This window comes from Sorghum bicolor, chromosome 3 (assembly GCF_000003195.3).
Source record: "Sorghum bicolor cultivar BTx623 chromosome 3, Sorghum_bicolor_NCBIv3, whole genome shotgun sequence".
In the NCBI taxonomy this organism is placed as follows: Eukaryota; Viridiplantae; Streptophyta; class Magnoliopsida; order Poales; family Poaceae; genus Sorghum; species Sorghum bicolor.
This window is the reverse complement of record NC_012872.2, coordinates 10,312,413-10,332,519: the sequence shown is the minus strand read 5'-3', so window position 1 is coordinate 10,332,519 and position 20,107 is coordinate 10,312,413. Positions and strand designations below refer to the sequence as shown.

Below are 20,107 nucleotides of genomic sequence, written 5' to 3'. Positions count from 1 at the left end.
AATTGATAGACATAACTGAAACATAAAGAATGACCCGTTAATTGAGCTATGTATTAGATTTTACAAGATTCTGGGCATTTCCAAACAAGTATGCAAATAAACAAGATTCTTCATTGATTGCATATCTGTGAATGCAATATTGAATATCATTACTGATTAATTTTTCAAAAACAAAAAAGGCAGTAGCCAATATGAACCTTTCAAAAAAAATTTGCACAGGTAAAATCATTACTGGTGAATCAACTATGAAACAAATGTGTGACAAATAAAAAAAACCTTGATGATCATGCGTTCTCTAACAAATGAAGCTTGAACTTTGTTTTTCATGTAATTAATTTTCTGACTGAAGTACCACTTTGGGGTTCCTAGATTCTTCTTACATAATGGAACCTATTTTCTAGCAAACTATGGAGTTTCAGAGCACATCAAAAGTCAGCATAGCAGCTCCATCATTAGACCTGCTACCCCTCCCAAAAAAGAGAGCAAGAAAAATATGTTCTAGAAACAAAACAAGACTACCTCAATGGCATACAAATTAGAGACGTTTGAACATCATTATCCCTCATCAGCTCATTTAAAGTTGGGGACCTATTTCGTCAATTTATAAAAGGCATTGATTAGTTATAAAAGGGTGTTATCTAGCCACAATTAACATGTTAGACACAATCCTTCTTCCAAGGAACCCTAATATGTTTCCATTGGTAATAGCTAATTCAAACTGCGTACACAGGGCAGGTGTAGAAGACCTTACATGTGATGGATCATGCATATTTTAGAGCCTTCCATCAACAAATTGTTTACTTTGCCATAGCTAAAGATAGCCATTGCAAATGGTTCCAATAGAACTCCTGAACAAATGGTAAACCTAAGAACATTGATGATTGATGAAGGATAGCTAAAAGTACAACCTCAAAGGTAATGTGCAGATTCTTGAGGTCAAGATTGTCATCCAAATCATTGACACCATCCAGTAACTTGTTTATGTGATTCATATCAGTAGAAGCAACCATGGGTAATGCAAAGGCCTTCGCATGTTGGATTATCTTATAGAGCCATACAACCGACTATGCAACTGATCTCAACATATAATGCCTAAATATAGAGTAAGTGCTCCTGCATTAAAAAATGCCGAAACAGTTAGGGGTTCAACACCTATAAACACAAGCAATTAATTAAACACACCAAGACGCTAAAGTCTTCATATGACCAAAAATAGTTGAGAAATCTAATTGCACTTGATGGTTATGATATAATAAGCTTATGAGAATAAACTATCTTGGGTGAGGCCTGTAACTGAAATAAGCTTATTTATATGCACAACTCTGATATGTGCAACTGAAATAATCTTATTGATATAATGATATGCAAAACTATCTCTACTGCAAACTGAAATAAAACTATATTTCACTGTAGTTACAATGTGATTTGTAACCAAGAAAAATCCCTCATTTATTCTCACAACTCTGAATATAAAAAAAATGCAAACTCGAGCATATCAATTTGGTGAACACCTGCATTGTGGGCTTGCAGTTCCCTCTGTTGTGCATTTCATCGTGCAGCTTGACGACGTCCAGCAGTAAGCATCCATATTCCATCCTCACGTAGCCCCTAGCACTTCATGGTAGAAGAGGACGAGAGCCTTGGCGTGTCTGGCCTCCTTGAACTTGCACGCATTGTCCAGCCACGCCTCCCACCAAGGTTGGCAGGATGAATAGTAGAAATTCTTGGTCTAGTGCAAAGAACAAAGATATGCAGGCGCAGATCCAATAAAGGACATGGTTGTGCACATGTACAATTAGCCAATTAGATAACCTTTGGAAGGGATGCATAATCCAAATACAATTAGCCAATTAGATTAAGGTAGGTTTTGAGTGCTCGATTTCACATAGTGGGAAGGAGAAGGGTTTGGCATACCTGGTAGTGCTCCTCGCAGAACGGGGGTGGGGGATGGAAGTGCGGCAGGAGCAGAAGACCGATGAAGACGCGAGTCAGACTGGGGCGAAGAACACGAGCAGCCCTGCCAGCTTCTGCTACCGCCCGGATGGCCTCCAAGACCACGGCGGCGGCGGCCTAGGTTTGGTGCGCGGTCTAGCTAGATCGAGGATAGGGCCACGCGCACGTCCATTATGGGGTGTAAGCTCGCTAAATGCTGAGATGGAGGAGAGAAGGGAGGAGAGAGAAGAAGGAGGCTATAAGCTTACAGCCAGCTTAGACACAAAATAAGGAACTTTGTGAGACAAATAAGTGGGCCATGTATTAATAGTGAATAGCTAACTATTGTATGGGTGGGCTGCAAGAAGGCTGTAAGGAACCTTACAACCAGCAAGTGGACTGTATTATTAAACTTGCTCTTATAAGTATTTCTATGATCCACTCAGTCTCTAAATTGTAACAGACACAAGCAGTCTGCACACTCTTTAGTCTCTACATATGCTAGGTACTTGGCACAGGCAACCATACACAATAGCCCACCGCTAGCGACATACAAAGCCTAAAAAAGCTATGGCGTTGTGCCACTGCCGTCGGCAGGGCCTCGTCTATTGACCCAGATCGAAAAACAAATGTACAAGCATATCGATGAAAGTGCCCTCAGTTGCTTGTGTTAGCCTCAGTGACCTTATTATTGTCCGTGCATAACGCTACGACCTACATTAAATCCAAAGTTAATTCTATCAAATTTAAAGTACTTACTTGATTGTGTTTTGTCAAAGTTGTTTTCATAACACTGAACTGAGCACTAAAAGTTAAGTGTTTTGCTAACAGAACCAGGGTAGGACTCGACACTGAACTGAGCACTAAAAGTTAAGTGTTTTGCTAACAGACAGGGTAGGACTCGATTTTTTAAGAAATGAGACCGACACAAGGCATATTAGACAAAGAACATATGGCACTGTACCCAAGCCACATTGATCTATATATGTAGTCCCTACAAAAGGAAAAATAAATCACTAGTTCACAATTTGTGTGGAAGAAAAGCAAGAATAATCCAAATGAAAAGCTCAGATTGATCACACCATGCGGAAGCATTAAAACCTCGGTATGCACCCAATCAGCTGGCTGAACCAGTCAAATTACTCAAAACTATAAAGGGCATCATATTATTGATATTGAAGATATATAAGGTCAAGATAATGATATTACTATATAGACAGAACTTTATAAAACCTGAAGCATTTATGCTTATATATCTAGCTTTTAAAAAACTGAAGCATATGCAAAAGGAAAAATATAAATATAGCACGAAATGACCAGGTATCTCGATTTCATTAGACCAAGCAACCTTTGGGGCTGCCAACTTTCCATAGCAAAAGGCACCATTCCAACACAGAATTCACCACACTAATTTATCTAATCATCGTTCATAGAAATCCTTCCTAAATTGAGCTATCCCCAACAAATACGGTGCCCACAAAAAAATCTGCCCAAAGAAATTATGCCTTTATCTAATTTTCTTGTTTGAAGCTGACGACTTAGTTTTGATATACTTCACTTTTACAGAGAACTATGTTCCCTCCTCCCTCCCTCTCTTGTGTCTGAAACTTTAATTGCAATATGTGTATCTAAAGGTTTGGGTGTACCCCCTGGATCAATTATTGTTGGTTGAAAAGTTTTAATTGATAAGGCCTGATCAATTGTGTCTTCGTTTTGATATACTTCACTTCTACAGAGCACTATGTTCACTCCTCCCTCCTTCTCTTGTGTCTGAAACTTAAACTGCAGTATGTGTATCTAAAGGTTTGGGTGCACCCGCTGGATCAATTACTGTTGGTTGAAAGGTTTTAATTGATAAGGCCAAACCAATTGTGTCTCAACTATAAAGTTCAATGATGTTTCTTTTTCTAAGAGGAAAAGAACTGCACAGACCCAGTAGCAATGGAAATCTAAATGTACAAGATGTAAGATTCTTTGAAGAACAAAAGTATTTTAAAAATTCACCTCATTTTGAAATATCTAGGATAAATAGATGTAATGCATTTTCTGGACTCATTGAGTGATGAGTTTGTGTAGAAACCATGCTACTTCAGTCAGTTTACTGGTTATGCACTTATGTGCCAGTGTTCAAAATATGAATAAAATAATCTTTCACTGGAACATGGATTACTATACTTTGTGGTTTATTTGATAGTTTCACAATTTTCTCTACTTCACCCGCTATCGGATACACTGAAGCAACTGATAGTTCACTTTAGTGGAGCAATTCTGAATAAATTTCTCCAGCTTTTTGATAGATATGTAGCAACACTGATCAAAGTCTTGCCTGGGCCTTCTGAAGATGATCAAAGTCTTACCTGATCCGCGCCGAGGGAGGAGGCGGGCGAGGTCCGCGAGACCGGATCCGCGTGGAGGAGGGCGCCGGTGAGGGCGCGCCGAGGGAGGAGGCGGGCGAGGTCCGCGCGGGGCGACCGGACCGCGCCGAGGGAGGAGGCGGGCGAGGGCGAGGTCCGCGGGACCGGATCCGCGTGGAGGAGGCGATCTGCGTGGAGGAGGAGGCGGGCGAGGGGGCGCGCGGGACGACGTTCGCAGGAGGCAGGACGACCGGATCCGCGTGGAGGAGGGCGCCGGCGAGGGCGCGCCGAGAGAGGAGGCGGGCGAGGTCCGCGTGGGGCGACCGGACCGCACGACCGGATCCGCGTGGAGGAGGAGGCGTGCGCGGGCGAGGGCGCGCCGAGGGAGGAGGCGGGCGAGGGCGAGGGCGAGGTCCGCGCGACCGGATCCGCGTGGAGGAGGCGATCTGCGTGGAGGAGGAGGCGGGCGAGGGGGCGCGCGGGACGACGTTCGCAGGAGGCAGGACGAAAGCGGGAGGGGAGAATGTCGCACCAAAACGATGTCTCCTCTTTAGTCTTTTTACTTGTAGTAGGAGAGTTTTCTGGCCACTAAATTTCTCCTTACCAACGGCTAGCCATAGTAAAATTTCTCTTAAAATAAGTATTTTGGTAAATTTTTGTCTCACCTGTTCACTTCGCTAAAATTAATTTATGTTAATTTATTGTAAGACAAAAATATTATTAGTTCACTGAAAATAGTGCTAAATATCTTTTGCGCGGGCTTGTTATACATCCGGACACTTCCTCACTCGCAGCCATAGGCGGACCCAGGGCCCGACGACCCTGGGCACCTGCCCGGGCCCTGCTCAGTGACGGACATGAGCAAATGAAGCGCAGTGCATCACCCCTACAGCTTTTACTGTATGTTTGTATATATGCTACACACATGAAAGTCTCACGGCGTGATCAAGACATGTAGCCCAAACGCAGATACCATGCATGTAGCTAGTACTAATTAATAATTGACAGTACTTAATAATTAAATTATCAATTTTGGCCAGTTTCATATAACTCAAGACTTGAAAAAATACAGCCAGCGTATAATTTATGTGCCCATGAGCTTAGGTCCTGTTTGGTTTGGGAAGTTAAACTTTAACTTCCATCGTATCGAATATTTGTACACATGCATGAAGTATTAAATATAAACTATTTATAAAACTAAAAACATAGTTAGAGAGTAATTTACGAGATGAATTTTTAAGCCTAATTAGTCCATGATTGGACAATAATTATCAAATAAAATAAAATGCTACACGTACCTGTTAAACTTTAACACCCCTAACCAAACACCGTCTTACATAATGTATATTGAAATCCTTTTTAGCAATACAACGTATAAATAATTTTAGTGTCATGGGCATGTTTATTTCTAGCTACAAATTGCTACCATTTATGACTCCCATAGTCTATTTCTTTATAAAAATTTAATATATGATGACTTAGGGCTTGTTTTAGATGTCCATATAGCCACCTTAATCCACCTGTGTTAATCTACCCTAACACATATGTATTAAGGTAGCATGCATGAACATCTAAGAAGGCTTTATATGGAACACTATGTTTTTTCTTAATTTAAATATGTGAAACTTTAGTTCTTTGAGTACAGTTAATATCTATTTATATCTATTATTCATAATATATGTGCTTAAATTTACATGTAATTATCATATGCTGCTATTGGAACTCAACGTTCGCAATAACACCCGCTATTCGTGATCCACTATCTCGACATCACTCTACTACCAACCCGCTATACTTTATTTACTGTAATATTCGCCCAGGCTCTACAAAATTTCTGGGTCCGCCACTACTCGCAGCCAGAAAGCTGGTTACTGGTTAGTAGATCGCAGGGGTGTGCTCCTGCAGCCGGCCCTTTGCTTGGTCAAGGCGGGCTCAGGCCATCATAGGGGTGTGGGGTAGCCGGGGAATGGAAGCCGGAAGGTGGCCGAAAGCTATAGCTACGAGGAACTAATGACGACACTGGGTAGACACGAGAACAGAGAAATTATTGCACTTGTGTTCAAAAAAAAGTGCATGATGTTGTGAGAACAAACAGATGCGGACCTGCCACGGTCTCTCAGCCTACAATTTTGATCGATAATAACCACAAGTTGATATTCTGTCAAAAAAACATAAGTTGATAATCAAAGTTAGGCATGCATTTTTTCCACAACCATGTCATCATCAGTTAGGTACGATACGAGAGTAATAACTAACGCTGAAACTCCCTTGCTTGTTCCATCATTTACAACTTACAAAAAGAACTCTGACCTTGACACTTGACGGATTCGCTGAGCTCACATATAGTCAGAGAGCTTAACAGAAAGTGGGATGTACCGGGTTTGGCTCCTGGCATGGAGGTCAAAGCAGCCACCTGAATTCAACCAAGGACAACGACTCGCTGAACCCCAATACCCCATGCATGTGTGTGTGTGGCCATGATCCATCTCCGTTCCGTCTCTGAATCCTCATGGCAGAGAAAATGAGCAGAAACTTTATATATATATATATATATATATATATATATATAGACTTAATAATAAACTGTGAAAATTTATATATATATATGACTATATAAGACTATGTTTCTCTTTTTTGGATCCGGTTTCTTATTATTTTTATCTTATTTTTTGTTTATGGCACAAGAACTCTTGGTCCTATAGCGGGAAAAAAAGAAAGTTATGGTCTGAATCTAACTCGGAAGCCTAACATGAGTTTAAACCAATTTTAAACCAAAACAAGCGAATGGTTAGACTCAACTAAAATCTAAAACAGAGCTCGACCAAAATTATCTTTATTCTTATAAAAAAAATATAGTTACTTCAAAGAAAAAAAAAGTCACAAACACCACCGGGGGAGGGGGAGCGATTCTTTTATACCCAAGTACGCAACACCTATGAGCCGGAGAGAAAAAATAAAGTAAAAACGAAAACAAAAATAAAGATCTAATCCAAACTAAGGTAATCATGCTGAACTCAGACAAAACACTGGTGATTGGCAAAAAAAATAAAGACGAAAAAAAGATCCAATCTAATATATAGGACTATGTTTCTCTTTTTCGGATCTGGTTTCTTATTATTTTTAACTTATTTTTTGTTTATGGCACAAGAACTTCTGGTCCCATAGTGGAAAAAAAAAAAAGAAAATTATGGGCCGAATCTAACTCGGAAGCCTGACACGAGTTTAAACCAATTTTAAACCAAAACAAGCGAATCGTTAGACTCAACTAAAATCTAAAACAGAGCTCGACCAAAATTATCTTTATTCTTATAAGAAAAATATAGTTACTTTAAAGAAAAAAAGTCACGAACACCACCGAAGGAGGGGGAGTGATTCTTTTAGACCCAAGGTACGCAACACCTATGAGCCGGAGAGAAAAAATAAAGTAAAGACGAAAAAATAAAGATCCAATCCAAACTAAGATAATCACGCTGAACTCAGACAAAACACTGGTGATCGGCGAAAAAAAGTAAAGACGAAAAAAAGATCCAATCTAATATATAGGACTATGTTTCTCTTTTTCGGATCTGGTTTCTTATTATTTTTAACTTATTTTTTGTTTATGGCACAAGAACTTCTGGTCCCATAGCGGGAAAAAAAGAAAGTTATGGGCCGAATCTAACTCGGAAGCCTAACACGAGTTTAAACCAATTTTAAACCAAAGCAAGCGAATAGTTAGACTCAACTAAAATCCAAAACAGAGCTCGACCAAAATTATCTTTATTCTTATAAGAAAAGATATAGTTACTTCAAAGAAAAAAAAGTCACGAACACCATCCGGGGAGGGGGAGCGATTCTTTTAGACCCAAGGTGCGCAACACCTATGAGCCGGAGAGAAAAAATAAAGTAAAGACGAAAAAATTAAAGATCCAATCCAAACTAAGGTAATCATGCTGAACTCAGACAGAACACTGGTGATTGGCAAAAAAAAATAAAGACGAAAAAAAAGATCCAATCTAAACTCAGGCAATCATGGTGAACTCGAAGAGAATTAGGTGCCACAAAATTTGGCTTTCTATTATTAAGAGGAATAGATTATGAATCTAGAGTTCAGTTCCTGATCCAATATGTTTTGGAATTGAACTCTATATCATACTAGACAAAAGCTATTCTAACTTGTCGAAGTATGGGCTATATATATAAGTAGATAGAAGAAACTCTTCATTATCCGGTAGCTAAAGAGAGACGGGCTAAAAAAAGATGGACGAAAAAAACTTGAAATTTTGCTTCTTTATTATTAGGTATAGATATAAGAAGAAGAAGGAACTATAGATTAGGACTTTGATTTTTTTTGCCTCCGATTGACATCTAACTAAATAAAGAAAGCGGAGCAAAATAAAAAACGCAATTCTTATCCTTTTCTATTTAACTATTAAGAGTTCTTTTTAGAATAGGATGTGAGGAATCTATTTATATTAAGACTCCTACTCCATATTGGTTTAGACACAAGTTATTCTAAGTTGTATGAGCACAGGTTATATATATAAGTCTAGATAAAAGAAACTATCATCGTTCGGTAGTTAGAGGAAGACAAACAAAAATGGATAGACGAAAAAAAGAGCATAAATTTTTTTCCTATTTATTATTAGATATAGATTATATATAATTAGATAATATAGATATAAATATAGATTTGATAGTTTTTTTTCCTCCTGTTGCAACGCACGTGTATTTTTGCCAGTATATATACGCTAAATGTAATGGCGCTCGTCGATCTCATGCATCGCATGGTCCAAGTAGGGATCGGGAACAACGAACAACCTGCTTTTTCAATGATCCATCGCATGGCCCGGCTGTGGTCGTTGATTAAAGAAGAGGTAAAGCGTCGTTGTCGATCTGGAACGACGCTACTAGCACGGGAAGTCGGCAAGGTGAAGACCCTGCGCACACGCACAGCGAGAGGTCGACGTCTCCCCGGAATTTGATACGCGGCGCTAAGCTAGCTACTAGCAGCCAGGCTCCACCGTTTAGTGACTCCCCGACGCGACGACTGTGCTGTGCGTGTACTGGGCCTCGTCCTCTGCTGCTGGGTTAAACTACTCCTAGGATTCATAGATTAGTTTGTCCTCAAGGTACTAGGGCTGGTTTTAGTCCGGTCTACTCTTGGTGCGTGACCTATCTTTTGTTCCCTTCCACATGAAGCCTAACTAGGATATTTTTATTATCATTTGGGTGATTTTGGCCGGTGTGCGTGCATGTGGAACGAAATGCGACACACGGAACTGAATAATTTTGTATATATCCAGCTTTTTACACTGGCACTGGCATCTGAGGACGACGTTTTTACAGGTGATTACAGCAGTAGTTTGGGGACGGGGACTTTTGTTGACCTCCCTCTCACGTCAGTCAGCCCCGAGTAAAACCACCACACTGGACACGCCGATTCTTGCAATTCAGGTTTCAAGAAGAGTCCCCCAGCGGCGAGGGGAGGGGGAGAAAAAGTCGCAGGAGGGAAAAAGCAGCAGCAGCGCAGGCGCAAAAAGCAAATCAAAGCCACCACCAGTCCACCACCGGCAGCTGCCGAGAGAGGTCTAGCCGAGGCCGCGCCGCGGAAGCAGGCAGGGGAGAGGAGAGGAAAAAGGAAAGCCAAATCCATCTACCCGTCCATTCCACCCCGCACGCCGCCGCCGCAGCTCTCGCAGTCGCAGTCGCAGTCGCCGTCGCCGTCCCCAAACCCTACCCCCCCATCCCCTCTTCCCGCGCGCATGGGCCCCGCCTCGCCAGCGCCGCGACGAGCGCGCCTGCCCCCGCCGCTCCGGCGCCGGTAGCAGCAGCAGCACCAGCGGCGGCGGCGGCAGCTGTGTCTGTGTGCCGCGCGTCTTTGTCGGCAGGGGATGGCGCGGCTGGGGCGAGAGGGCTGCCGCTCCGGTCGAGGTCGAGGTCGAGGTCGAGGTGAGCCCCCCCTGACCCTGATCTGAGTGCACTGGTCTCCGTGCTTGATGCCAGGTTTGTGCGATGGACTCGACTCGAGTAGTCTGGGCCCGTGCCACGATTGCGCTTCTCGATTCGAGGTTTTACCGGCAGGGGAATGACGGCTCTACGGCAGGGTTTGGGCGCGCTGGGCGTCTAACAATAGCTGCCATGGAATTTGTTCCAGGATCTTACTGTACCTATACCATCGGGAGCTCGTTACCGACATTTGGGCGGGCGCACACTTGGTTCTCGCCTGCAAATTCGCTGCAAATTCGAGTTTGTTTGGGCCTTTGGGGTAGTGGGAGTGGCGGATACGAGTTTACAAGTAGTCTGCCAGGCGCCAGCTGCCATGGACAATATGGTAGAGATTGAGCGGCTTGTGCATAACAGTAAGGATGTAATGGACACTGGAGCAGACAATAGGCAGTTTCATATTTGTAATCTTTGGGGCCTCCTTGTTTGCGGGGAAAAAAAAGCTTTGTTGTCTGACTCTGATGCTTATATTTTATTCATCAAATATACTGTTTAACTGGACTCATTCTAAAATTGATGGGTGCGAGTGCGAGAGTGGACAAATCTGAATGAGGCAAAATAATAATACCTTGGATAATGAATCGCAAAATGGCATAGCTGTCATGTTTAAATTAATAATGGCAAACCATGACAAAGAAGATCTAATTTGCTGAACATGTATCATAAAATAGATTTAAATTGTTGAGAAGATCAAATACTAATGTGTCAGTTAATAACGTTTTGCACAAGGGAGCGGAAGTATTTTGTAATTTAGATGGAACACATATATATTTATGTGCATATGGACAGTTCTTTCTCTACCTACAATGCATCTTTTAAGAGCATATGTAAAGGGAAGATATGGCCTTTTTCGCACCACCTTAGGACTTCATAACACTTGTATGTTGTTTCTAGGGAGCCAATGAGCCATGGGCCCCCAGCATCTGTTGTCTGCACTATCTACTGATTAATGTACATACTCACTTAAAAAAAGATTCTGACTGGTTGATGTACAACTATTTTTCAGGGATTCGCGAATATACATTGAGAAATTTTGTGTTCAATGTCTTGGGTGCTGTATTGACCCTGGAATTTCTCATTGGGATCAATTTGATTGTTCAAACGTCAGCTCTAGAAGTAGTCGCCCCTGCCATGCCTCCATTCCAAGGTTGGAGACCATTTCGTTCTTTGGCATCCCAAGCTGAAGTCCTTGCAAGTGTTTCTGCACAACCAGAGGATGGCATCCAAAGACAAAAGAAGCTATATTCATCAGCTGTTGCCATGTCATCTGTACATCCCCCTATATCAGCGCCTATCTATAGTTCCATGCCTGGTGCTTTAGATCTGGCCATTTATTCCTCAGATCTATCACATACTCCAGTGCAGCATACCAGACACTTAGCAACAGCTGCTCCTGCTCACGTAGATGCTGACCCTCCGGATGCAGCTTCAAATTCTAGCGCAGCTCCTTCTGGATTGGTGCAGCCTCCAGTATCTCCTCACAATGGTAAGTCTATTTGCCAGAGCCGTGAAATATTCTAATTGTAAATGAGCTCTCACACAGCTTAAAATTGCATATGTTGAGGGGTTTGTCATTTGTCTATTCTATAAGAGCATCATTTGTACATTTCATTCTGATCTATTTGTTCCATTTGTTATGTGACGGATATCATTTACTGTATCTTTTCTATGTTGTAGATATGCCGTTAACCATATTGTGATTTCTGTTTGTTTGCTAGGTTGTTGTGCACCAAACATGGTACAGAAACGAGGGACCCGGGACTGCCATTGTGTTTATCCAGTGAGAATTGAGCTCTTCCTTCGTAATGTTTCCTTGACTTCAAACTGGAGCAACGAATTTCTTCAAGAACTTTCTTCTCAGCTCAACTTGCGTGTTAATCAATTTGAGATTGTAAATTTTTATGTTGTTGGAGCTTCTGGGCTAAATATCACAATGGATATAGCTCCCCATACCGGAATTAGCTTTGCTGCTGATCAAGTCAAGGCAATGAATTATTCACTTACTCTGCATACAGTTCAGATTGATCCTGTGTTGGTCGGGGACTACAATCTTCTTAATTTAACTTGGTTCAGGCCATTGGCTCCAGCCCCAGGTAACAGCTTTCGATCTTGTACTTGTTCTGTTTGTCACAATGAGGGTAGTTTTGTTACTGTCCAGGAAGAGAAAAGCCCCTTTGTTTTTGTTCTTATTGTTTTACACTTTTACTTAATGTGAGATTGAAGAATTTCTGCAGTGTATGATATGTGAGGTGTATATGTAGTGTGACGCACAACCGTGTTATGGAAATTTGGACCTTCAGTTTTCATATATCAAATTGCTCCAAAAGTTCAAAAGAGAAAGGAAGAGACACCATTTGGTTTTTTTTTTTTTGAGCATTCAACGGGGGGGATTCTCCCATCCATCATGGGCGTGATTGGTTCACTTCTCTGGAGAGCCTGGGTCGCGTCCACTAGCCAGGCTAGATTGGGACAGGTCTAAGTGCATTCAGGTGCTTGTTGTTTGGTTCACTGCATGTATGTGACTAGGCTGGGTAGGGAGTTTGTTTGGTTAGCTGGACTACAAGCAAACCATGACCCAAACACACATGCACATGCATGCTGCTGTCTTGTGCCAGCCAGGCTGCACAGGAACGGACCTCAGCTGCGTTCCTTGGGAGCCAGGGTCCGAGTGTCCTTTTGCACGTGCACAACCAGGCCTAGCTTGAGTTCCAGGAAAGCACGTACGAAGGCATACAAGGCTGGCGGCATCTGGGATACCAAACACGCCCCATACAGATCCCTTGTCCTACCAAACCCTTTCATATAGAAAAAACCTTTCATATGAAGAGTTAAAAATGGTAATTAAGGCAGAACAGTATGGAACAATGATATTCATTATTCTCTTATTTCTTTCTAAAATTACATTTTGTACTTCTGTTCTTAGTTCGCCGTTTTCCTGCTTATATACATATTCCCCCTTGCACATGATAATTTAGCCAATTTGCTTCAATATATTTCTTAATGCCTTCAAACTTTAGAGTATTCATGACCCTGGTATATGTTGTAGGGAAAGTTTTTCTTTTGTTTGCCCATCAAAAAGTTTAGAGGCATGCATGTTCAATTTAAATTTTATCACAGTATGTTAGCTTTCTTCGATGAACATTAGATGTGCTGCTGTGATGTTATGATACAAAGTTGAAGCTCAAAGACATGATGGATTGATGATTCTTGCATATTATGAAAAGCGTGAGGGTCAAAGTTAGGAATGCCAATCTCTGGGATCATTTTCTTAGAACTACAACTGCTTGCACCACCACTTTCACAGGCCTACAAAATTTTATAATTTTATATGGACCCACATGTCAGTCACCAGCCCATCAGTGTTGTGGGTAGGCCTGGCCACATGTAGACTTTGTGTGGCTGACGTGTGGGTCCATGCAAAATGTTGCAGGTTTGTGAAACTAATGCCGCAAATACTTTTACGCTTGTGAAATTGATATCAGAAGCTGTAGTTCCTTGATAGTTAGATGCAGGTGGCTGTAGTTTTGCGAAACCATCTCATATAAATATAAGTGGCCTTTCTTTTATGTGTCATGTGATCTTGATTTTTTTTTAAATGTCACTGTTCTTAATATTGCTATCTGTATCATTGGCAGCTCCAGAATTCACAATAGCGCCTAGGGCCTCTCCATCTACAGTATCCAACTTACCAAGACCAAGTGAGGGTCCCAGCAACAATGGACATCCAAGCCTGATTACTGTGGTTATCATATGCGTTGGTTCTCTAATTGGAGTCTTGCTGATTGTTTTAATAATATGCTTCTGCACATTTAGGAAAGGAAAAAAGAGAGTGCCTCGTGTTGAAACCCGTATGTGTCCTACTATCTACTAAATATGTGCTATTTTCTTGGAACAATACACACTTGTTGTGTTCATTATGTGATGGTGATTGGATGATGTCATTTTTAAAGGAAAAACATGTTAAATGCAACATTTGCAGAATGTTTGACAAGTCCTTACAAGATAAATAACTATTGTAAACTATGTAACTCCTATTCTCATTAAAGCACTGCATGTAACTGTGCAAACTCCAAACCATATAACATCAGGTAAACTGTGATTATGCTTTGCACTAAGGCATTCATGGGCTTTTGTAATGTGTGCTATACTTTATTGATGTGATCCAGTAAATTAAAGAATTTGCACTAAGCATTCATATGATTGTCATGTCATGATAAGAGAAGTCCATCTTGAATATACTTGCACTGAGCATTCATAATGATGCATTTCTGACTGCAGTCCTTCAAAGATTAAAAGCAATGTCATGAGCATTTATTGAAGATCCCAGCCTCTTCACCCTAGCACTGACATTAGTGGAGATGGATGTATCCAAGTTTATAGTCAACCTGAAACAAAAACCACTCTTTAGCTTCTTTCCTGGTATTCTTTTTAAATACTTTTATCACGTGTTTAATCTCATAATTCTTTATACAGCCAAGCAAAGGACGCCAGATGCAGTTTCTGCAGTGGAGTCCCTTCCTCGCCCCACCAGCACAAGGTTCCTTTCATATGAAGAACTGAAAGTGGCAACAAATAACTTTGAGCCTTCAAGTGTGCTTGGAGAAGGTGGTTTTGGTCGTGTCTACAAGGGGATACTGAGTGATGGCACTGCTGTTGCTATAAAGAAGCTTACTAGTGGAGGGCACCAAGGAGATAAGGAGTTTTTAGTTGAAGTGGAAATGCTGAGCAGGTTGCATCACCGGAATCTTGTGAAACTGATTGGTTACTATAGTAGCCGTGAGTCATCACAGAACCTTCTTTGTTATGAGCTTGTTCCCAATGGAAGCCTAGAGGCTTGGCTTCATGGTATGATCTATTGCATCTTCTCTTACCAAATCCTCTCTGCATAGGCCCCATTTTATTTGCATCTGAACCTACTATTTCAGTTTGTTTTGGACCATGTAACTTCCAGATATAAGAAACATAATTCTGACCATATACTGCATTTTATCAGGTGCACTAGGTGCTAGCTGCCCCTTGGATTGGGACACCAGGATGAGGATAGCACTTGATGCTGCCAGGGGATTAGCATACCTCCATGAGGATTCACAGCCTTGCGTAATCCACAGGGATTTCAAAGCATCTAATATATTGCTTGAGAATGATTTCCATGCTAAAGTGTCCGATTTTGGTTTGGCAAAACAGGCGCCAGAAGGTCGGACGAATTATCTTTCTACTCGTGTTATGGGAACTTTCGGGTAATCTAAATGTTCTTTTGCATTTAGCCATGGGCCCATGGCCCAGCTATTTCTTTTCTGAATTTACCTTATTCTTGGCCTGTTTGCAGGTATGTTGCACCGGAGTATGCTATGACAGGACACTTGCTTGTAAAAAGTGATGTATATAGCTATGGCGTTGTTCTACTTGAACTACTAACTGGGAGGAGGCCTGTGGATATGTCACAGCCCTCTGGGCAGGAAAACCTAGTGACTTGGGTAATACTTCTTCCTTTTATAGGAGTACTATCTTCAGTTCTTGTGCGATTTTACAGCTGAATTAGAATATTTTTAACGTGATGACTATTAGACAGCCAGCGGGATTGTGTGTGCACTGAATTAGAATATTTTTAACGTGATGACTATTAGACAATCAGCGGATTGTGTGTGCATAGGTCGTTTTTATGTAAGTGTAGGCAGCTGACAACTGGAATTTAAATCTCAAATTGTTCATACATATGATTATTTGTCACACTGAAAGGATTCTTACTCGGTTGACTGCAGGCACGGCCAATTCTCCGAGATCAAGATAGATTAGAAGAACTAGCTGACCCCAGGCTTGGTGGCCAGTACCCGAAAGATGATTTTGTGCGGGTGTGCACAATCGCAGCAGCCTGTGTTTCACCAGAGGCAAACCAAAGACCAACAATGGGCGAGGTGGTGCAGTCACTCAAGATGGTACAACGCTCTGTGGAGTTCCAGGAATCTATGCCAACACCGCCTGCTCGCCCCAACATCCGGCAATCCTCGACGACCTATGAATCTGATGGTACCTCGTCCATGTTCTCTTCGGGCCCCTTCTCAGGCCTCAGCCCCTTTGAGACCGAAACCATTCCAAGAACTGCGGTTTTCTCAGAAGATCTCCATGAAGGTCGATGACTGATCTGGGGTGGTTGCCTTGCCGCTCTGTTTCTGTAGAGCCTGTACGTAGTCACGCATTCAAAGGCTGGTGGTGCAATTGGCCTGGCCAGCCATTGGGAAGGAAGAGGTACCTGTAAATTCCATTTTTCTGCGCCGTCTCAAAAGACTACTAGATTATTACAACCCACAAGGACGTTCTCTGGCTTTGTATGGAAGAAATGATTTTGTTCGAAGTTGTTGCTGTCCTCAGTTCATAGCTCCAGAATTTTACGCAGACAGATGCTGGGAGAGCCCCGTACATGCAGCCAAACGCGCGCTGTGTGGGTGGACATGTTTGTAGGGTTTCTCAGCTGCATTGCATGCCCCTACTGCCTTGCCTTGCTTCCCGGAGTACGCTCCGAGGCCCGCCGTACACGCGTGCCTTCAACCCCGTTCTCCCGCGGTCAAACACCCTCTCACTCTGACCCTTCTCTCTCTTCCCCTTTCTTTCACTCACCAATCGCTATTCGTCACCCATGCATCTTCTCTTCCGTCTCCATTGGCCGCCGGACTGCCTGTAGCTGTCGGACTGCCAATCTCTCTCGGCGCATGGCTGGCAGAGCTCGGCGCCCATTGCTGGTGCTGCTACTCGTCGCCGGCGTTGCTGCCACCGCAGAGTCCAAGGTGTACTCTCCGGCGGATAAGGTGCTGCTCAACTGTGGGTCGACGACGGACGGCCTGGACGCGGACGGGCGGAAGTGGGTGGCCGACACGAACGACAACACGTGGCTGACCGACTCCGGCAAGTCGTCGCTGTTGATGGCGGCCGACAAGGTGGACAATGGTCTGCCGTCCACCATCCCCTACATGACGGCTCGGGTGTTCACCACGGAGGCCGTGTACAACTTCTCGGTGAAACCGCACGACCGGCACTGGGTGCGCCTCCACTTCTACCCGTCCTCGTACAACGGCATCGCCGCCAAAGGCTTCCACTTCTCCGTGTCCACGTCCACCGGCATCACCCTGCTCCGCAACTTCAGCGTCTACACCTACACCAAGGCGCTGACCCAGGCGTACGTCATCCGGGAGTTCTCCCTCCCGCCTACCCCCGCGGGTTTCCTCACCCTCACCTTCACCCCGACGCCCATGGGCAACGAGACCTACGCCTTCGTCAACGGCATCGAGGTGATCTCCATGCCCGACATCTTCGTCGACCCGGCCATCATGGTCGGCTTCGCGGACCAGACCGTGGACATCGCCAGCTCCACGCTCGAGACCATGTACCGGTTCAACGTCGGCGGCTCCTACATCCCGCCGTCCAACGACTCCGGCCTCACCCGGAACTGGTACGACGACACGCCCTACGTGTACGGCCCCACGCAGGGCGTCACCTACAGGGCCGGCCCGCATTTCCAGATCAAGTACCCCAGCGAGACCGCCGAGTACGCCGCGCCGCCGGAGGTGTACCTGGGCACCCGCTCCATGGGCTCCGACCCTCGCCTCAACCAGAACTACAACCTCACCTGGACCATGCCGGTGGACGGCAACTTCACCTACGTCGCGCGCCTCCACTTCTGCGAGCTGCTGCTCAGCCGTGCCAACCAGCGGGCGTTCGACATCTACGTCAACAACAAGACGGCGCAGTCCGACGCCGACGTGATCGGCATGACGTCGGAGAAGGGCGTGCCCTTGTACAAGGACTACGCGGCGTACGTCTCCCAGGAGCCCGACGGCCAGTCCATGTGGGTGGCGCTGCACCCGTCCGTGGCGCTCCGCCCGCAGTTCTACGACGCCATCCTCAACGGCCTCGAGATCTTCAAGCTCAACGACACCGCCGGCAACCTCGCCGCGCCAGACCCCGAGCCGTCCAGGTTGCTCGCCAAGGCGGAGATGGGCGCCGGAGACCACGCGGCGCACAAGTCCAAGCCGCATCCCCACATGGCGAGGGTGATGGGCGGCACGGCGGGCGGCGCGGCCGCGCTCGGGATCGTCGCCGCCATCTGCGTCGTGTGGTACCATGAGAAGAAGAAGAGGGAGGCAGCAGCCAGCGCCGGCGGCTCGCACGCCTCCGGGTGGCTGCCGCTCTACCACTCCTACACCAGCAACAAGTCGTCGGGCCACCTCCCGGCGAACCTCGCGGGCATGTGCCGGCACTTCTCGTTCGCCGACATCAAGGTGGCCACCAAGAACTTCAGCGAGTCGCTGGTGATCGGCGTCGGCGGGTTCGGCAAGGTGTACCGGGGCGTCGTGGATGGCGACACCAAGGTGGCCATCAAGCGGTCCAACCCGTCGTCGGAGCAGGGCGTGCACGAGTTCCAGACGGAGGTGGAGATGCTGTCCAAGCTGCGGCACCGGCACCTCGTCTCCCTCATCGGCTTCTGCGAGGACGCCGGCGAGATGATCCTCGTGTACGACTACATGGAGCACGGCACGCTGCGGGAGCACCTCTACATGGGCGGCAAGCCGCCGCTGTCGTGGCGGAAGCGCCTCGACATCTGCATCGGCGCCGCGCGGGGATTGCACTACCTCCACACGGGCGCCAAGTACACCATCATCCACCGCGACGTCAAGACCACCAACATCCTCGTCGACGGGGACTGGGTCGCCAAGGTCTCCGACTTCGGCCTCTCCAAGTCCGGCCCGACCACCATGAACCAGACACACGTCAGCACCATGGTCAAGGGCAGCTTCGGGTACCTCGACCCGGAGTACTTCCGGCGGCAGCAGCTCACGGACAAGTCCGACGTCTACTCCTTCGGCGTCGTCCTCTTCGAGGTGCTGCTCGCGCGGCCGGCGCTCGACCCGGCGCTGCCACGGGAGAAGGTCAGCCTCGCCGACTACGCGCTCAGCTGCCAGCGGAACGGCACCCTGATGGACGTCATCGACCCAGCGATCAAGGACCAGATCGCGCCGGAGTGTTTCAAGAAGATCGCCGACACGGCCGAGAAGTGCCTCGCCGAGATGAGCATCGAGCGGCCGTCCATGGGGGACGTCCTGTGGAACCTCGAGTTCGCGCTGCAGCTGCAGGACACCTTCGAAGGAGGCAGCAGCGGGCGGCGGACCGTCGGCGACGGCAGCGGCACGGGCCGCGCCGCGCTCGAGCCGAGCAACAGCAACGGGAGCACGGCAAGTGTCACGACGCTGGGGACGTCGTCCACGTCCCGGGCGCACGAGGCGTGCGTCATCATGGAGGAGACCGACGACGAGGTGGCTAACAGCGCGGCCTTCTCGCAGCTCGTGTGCCCAACTGGCCGGTAACACGCCGGCGGCGGTTATGCATGCGCGCTCATAGTGCTTGATTAGAAAAATTCACATCTGCTCCGTATTGGTTACGCTAATTTAGTAAATGCTTGGTTTTTTTTGGGTAGAGAGATTACAATGTAGTGTAGTTCTCATGAAATTTTGGACCCTGCTTTCAGCTTTTTTTTAAAATAGGTAGAAACAAAGATACGTTTCACGGCTACTTCAAGGGAGATAGAGATAAAAGATAGATTCATAGCTGTTTCAACCAAACATTTTATATGCTTTCTACAATAATTTTTTTCATAGTTCACAGCTCATAGCTGAACCAAACATACCCTGAATCTACGATATAACGTACACCGATTTAAAAAACCTTATAAAACTCCTTTGTACGTGCTCACTCCATCTTTATCGTTTGTATTTCCTAAGAAATATCTTTGACTAAATGTGGTACACAATTAGTATCATTAGAAAGATTGAATCAAGGTTTTTAATTAA

The 20,107-nt window shown here is 45.1% G+C and overlaps 1 protein-coding gene and 1 long non-coding RNA gene across 3 annotated transcripts; one reads left to right on the top strand and one right to left on the bottom strand.

Moving 5' to 3' along the window:
* Positions 2-1,669, bottom strand: LOC110434044. Of its 2 annotated transcripts, none has more exons than XR_002451494.1 (3): positions 1,512-1,669; positions 909-1,113; positions 2-15 (listed from the first exon to the last, which is right to left on the bottom strand). It is a non-coding gene; the product is annotated as an uncharacterized LOC110434044 (long non-coding RNA). The 2 variants fall into 2 exon arrangements; XR_002451495.1 differs by lacking the exon at positions 2-15 and adding an exon at positions 771-848.
* On the top strand, positions 9,708-19,852 carry LOC8072408 (receptor-like protein kinase ANXUR1). Its single transcript, XM_002457530.2, is given in 9 exon segments — positions 9,708-10,217; positions 11,278-11,757; positions 11,990-12,364; positions 13,907-14,119; positions 14,745-15,116; positions 15,265-15,508; positions 15,598-15,745; positions 16,031-16,415; positions 17,043-19,852. Coding segments are annotated over 9 exon segments (4,857 nt in total). The 5' UTR covers positions 9,708-10,159; the 3' UTR covers positions 19,625-19,852.